Genomic DNA, 3,829 nt, shown 5'->3' on the forward strand with positions numbered 1-3,829 from the left:
GCACTCTTTATATATATATATATATATATTACATGTTTAGACATTTTCGAGCTTGAGAAGGGGAATGTTATCCGCCACATCAGCAACATTCTTCCCGTTCCCGGCTGCCATGCTGCACCGCAGCAGCATCTGACACACCTCCTTCATGGAGGGTCTATTGGTTGGCAGTTTACTGGTACACCACAGCCCGAGTTTAAACACACTAGTCATCTCATTCAAGTAAACCAGATCCTTAAACTCATTGTCTAAAACATCTACTATTGGTGCGCCACTTAGACCATGTTGCCAAGCCCATTCCGCTAGCGATGAATGCTCAGTTCCATTGCTGGCTTCTCTCCCGGTTGTCAATTCTAACAAGATCACTCCAAAGCTGTATACATCTATCTTCTCGTTTACTTTAATCGTGTGAGCATATTCTGCAAAACAATTATATGTTATATAGCATGCAGAATGACAAGCATAATATGAAACATTATTAAATATACCTGGAGCCATGTAACCGAAAGAACCAGCTACGGTTGACATTGTGTTGAGCTCACTTTTTTGAGCTAAGATCCGGGCTAACCCGAAGTCAGCTATCTTGGCATTGAAGTCACTGTCTAAAAGCACGTTACTTGATTTCACATCACGGTGAATCACCCCAGGTGAACAATCATGGTGCATGTAACTCAATCCTCGAGCCGCCCCTAATGCTATATGCAATCGTTTAGGCCAATCGAGCACTACATGGCGAACAGAACCGTTGAGCCCATCGCTCGATGGAGCTTGCTTTCGGTGCACCCAACGGTCTAAACTTCGGTTTTGTAAATACTCATACACAAGGAGCTTTGAATTGTCACACGAAATGCAACCCATAAGTTTAACTATGTTTGAGTGACGAATCGTGCTTAGTATGTCGACTTCTGCTAAGAACTCTTTTTCTAGGCGATGATCTAAGTCTCTTTTGGTTGAAATCTTCTTAACTGCCACATACTCACCTGATCGGTTTACAGCAATCCGGTACACCTTCCCGGACCCCCCGTGCCCGATCACGTTATTTTCTGTTAATCGAGGCAAGATCAAGGTTTCCGTGAAGTTTAATTTCGTGAAAGAAGTGAACTTCCAGTTTGAATCCAAACCGTACTTTCTTCTCCGATACCAAATGCTAACATATCGAGTCATTAGCACTGTTAGAAGCAACAATGCCACTGCTATAAGTGCAATCATCACCACAAACTTAGTTGAAATAGATGATCTGGTTCGGGTTCTGCAAGATTTGAGCCCTAATGACGGGTTATCTGAACAAAGACCCGGGTTGTTCAAGAAGCTTCTCTCAAAGGCTCCATTATTAAGCTGACTTGGTATGATTCCATTTAGATTGTTATCTGAAAGATCAAGAACAACGAGGCGTCTGCCAAGTTGACTCGGTATTTGACCGGAAAGATCGTTTCTTGACAAATCCAATATCGTGAGACTTTCTAAAAACCCGAGACTATCCGGAATCTGACCCGTGAGTTGGTTTTTGCTAAGGTTTAAAGCACTGAGTGAACTCCATGAAACTATAGTTGCCGGTAATTCACCCGTGAATCGGTTTCCATCAAGCAATAAAGTTTCTAAATATGGAATTGCTGTCAATTCTTGCGGAAGCACACCATCGAGTAAATTATTACTTGCTTCGAAAACCCTCAAGCTTGTCCAAGAAGACACCCCAGTTGGAATATGACCCGTAAATCGATTATTACTGATTTTGAGGGTCGATAATTTTGGCGCCAATTCTTTTGGCAGCTCACCGGAAAATGAGTTATCACTCATTATCATTGTATCTAACAAAGAAGCCTTCCATAACCCACCTGGGATTGCTCCGGAAAATCTGTTCCCGGAAACATGAAAACGCCTTAAACTGTTACAGTTTTCAAGGGCTTTCGGTATCTCACCTGAAAGACTGTTATTGAAAACAATCAAGCCTATAAGCTTCCCGTTGTAGCACAAGTTTTCGGGTAAGTTCCCGGTGAACCGGTTTTGGTTAACCTCGAATATATCCAGGTTAGAGTACCTTCCAAAATCGGGCGGTAACGGACCCGATAAATTATTTTCAAAAATTCTAATATTTCGCAAGCTTGGCAAGCGTCCGATACTCACTGGAATGCCACCGGATAATTGATTGAACATGAGGCTCAAGTTGGTTAAACTCGTGAATTTCCCGAACCCATCGGGGATTTGTCCGGTTAACTTGTTTCCTGATAGATCAATCATCTTCATTTTCACTGCTTCAATTGAATCTGGAATCCCGCCTGTTAGATCAGTGTTGTAAAGATAAACTTCTGTTAAGTTTTTTAAAGTGAACAGATCACTCGGTATCGATCCATTTATGTTATTATGAGACAAATCGAGCAGCTCAAGTGCGATCATACCCGATAAATTCCCGGGTATTTCACCAATCAAATTCGCTTCCGCCATGTAAAGGCTTCTAAGCTTCTTCAACTTAATAAAACTTGGTGGGAGTCTTGATGGTGTGAAGTCATTAAACGACAAGTCTAATAATTCGAGATCATTTAAATAACCGATTTCTTCTGGGAAACTACCGTTGAAAAGATTTTGTGGTAGTAGAAGTGATGTAAGCTTTGATAGTTCTGAAATGCTGACCGGAATGTCCCCGGTGAAGTTATTGTTAAAGAGGTTGAGGTACCTCAGCTCAGGGGATAACCGCGATATGTCGTCTGGGAGACGTCCCACAAAAAAGTTTTGAGAAAGGTCAAGGTGCTGCAGATTGGTGCAGCTGTAGAGAGCGGTCGGAAAGTCTCCGATGAAGTTGTTGTAGTTGAGATCAAGATAAGTCAAGTTTTCGAGGCTGCAAATGAACGGAGGAACCGTTCCGTGTATTTCCTTATTTGGTATGCTGATTACGGTGATGGCGGTTGCGGTACATGTGATCTCCGGCCAGGTGCAGGGGTTGGAGGATTGGTTCCAGTGGCTGAGTGAGGGTGGATTGGACCAGAAGCGTTTAAGGTTGAGAAGGGTGGTTTGGTCATTTTGGGGTTGTGAAATTACATCAAAGGGTAGGAGGATGAGGAGGAGGAGAAGAGGGGACAGGGGTAGTATTGGCATATTGGTTTTATGGTACACGGTGGACTGTTGGAGGGTGGTTGGTTATGGTGGTGGCATGTAGGCTAAGGTGACTTCAGAGTTGTAGAAGTGTGGAAGCAAATTATGGGTTTGAGTTTGACTGGTTCAATGTTGGCGGGTTTTTGACAATTATATATATAGAGGGGATTTACAAGATTGGTCCATATAGTTATTGTTGTTTTATTGATAAGGACCTTGAACTAGATAAAATATTCTCATTGTTTTAGCTAAATATGTTATAACTAAAGTAGGGGTGCTTATCGGCTTGGTTTTTGGGTTTTTGCATAGACGGATCTATGAATTTTTGCTATAGGGGACACAATGGATTGGGTAAAAAAAACGGGTTAAGTCAAAGAGAACAGGGTCAACCCAATCATTATAGGCGGGTAAAAAATAAACACTTTGTTTTCTAATACTTGAAAAAACATTTTGAAGAGTTTTTTTAATGATAAATGCTTTTGTTAAATTAAAAATTAAAAATTAAAAAAGATACATATTTAAATAAAACAACTGTATATATGAAAATGACAAATAAAATAGTTAAATGCAATATATCTAACAATATAAAAAATTTAATTCGTATACAGTTTTAAATTTTAGTTTAAATTTTTAGTAGTCGTTAGTTAACTAAAAACTTCATGTATCAACTTTATTAAAATGAATATTTTTGAAAATAATTGGTCACAAAGGTACAAAACGGTGTCTTGGAAATAAGTAGTATAAAACA

The 3,829-nt window shown here is 40.1% G+C and overlaps 1 protein-coding gene across 1 annotated transcript; it reads right to left on the reverse strand.

The window, feature by feature from the left end:
* On the reverse strand, positions 1 to 3,203 carry LOC143535085 (uncharacterized). Its single transcript, XM_077029420.1, has 2 exons — positions 486 to 3,203; positions 1 to 416 (listed from the first exon to the last, which is right to left on the reverse strand). The coding sequence occupies exons 1-2, from the start codon at positions 3,082 to 3,084 to the stop codon at positions 37 to 39; spliced, it is 2,979 nt and encodes a 992-aa protein (XP_076885535.1). The 5' UTR covers positions 3,085 to 3,203; the 3' UTR covers positions 1 to 36.
* Between the last annotated feature and the right edge of the window lie 626 nt (positions 3,204 to 3,829).

The sequence above is a fragment of the Bidens hawaiensis genome, unplaced genomic scaffold, assembly GCF_021521415.1.
Source record: "Bidens hawaiensis isolate Kalapana, Puna unplaced genomic scaffold, B.hawaiensis_p1.1 tig00000760_1, whole genome shotgun sequence".
Taxonomy (NCBI): domain Eukaryota; kingdom Viridiplantae; phylum Streptophyta; class Magnoliopsida; order Asterales; family Asteraceae; genus Bidens; species Bidens hawaiensis.

Excerpts from the sequence above, each read along its gene's own strand:
- LOC143535085 (XM_077029420.1), bottom strand. The coding sequence starts at position 3,084 with ATGCCAATACTACCCCTGTCCCCTCTTCTCCTCCTCCTCATCCTCCTA. Across the intron at positions 417-485 it reads TTTCGGTTACATGGCTCCAG|AATATGCTCACACGATTAAA; the intron begins GTATATTTAATA and ends ATTGTTTTGCAG.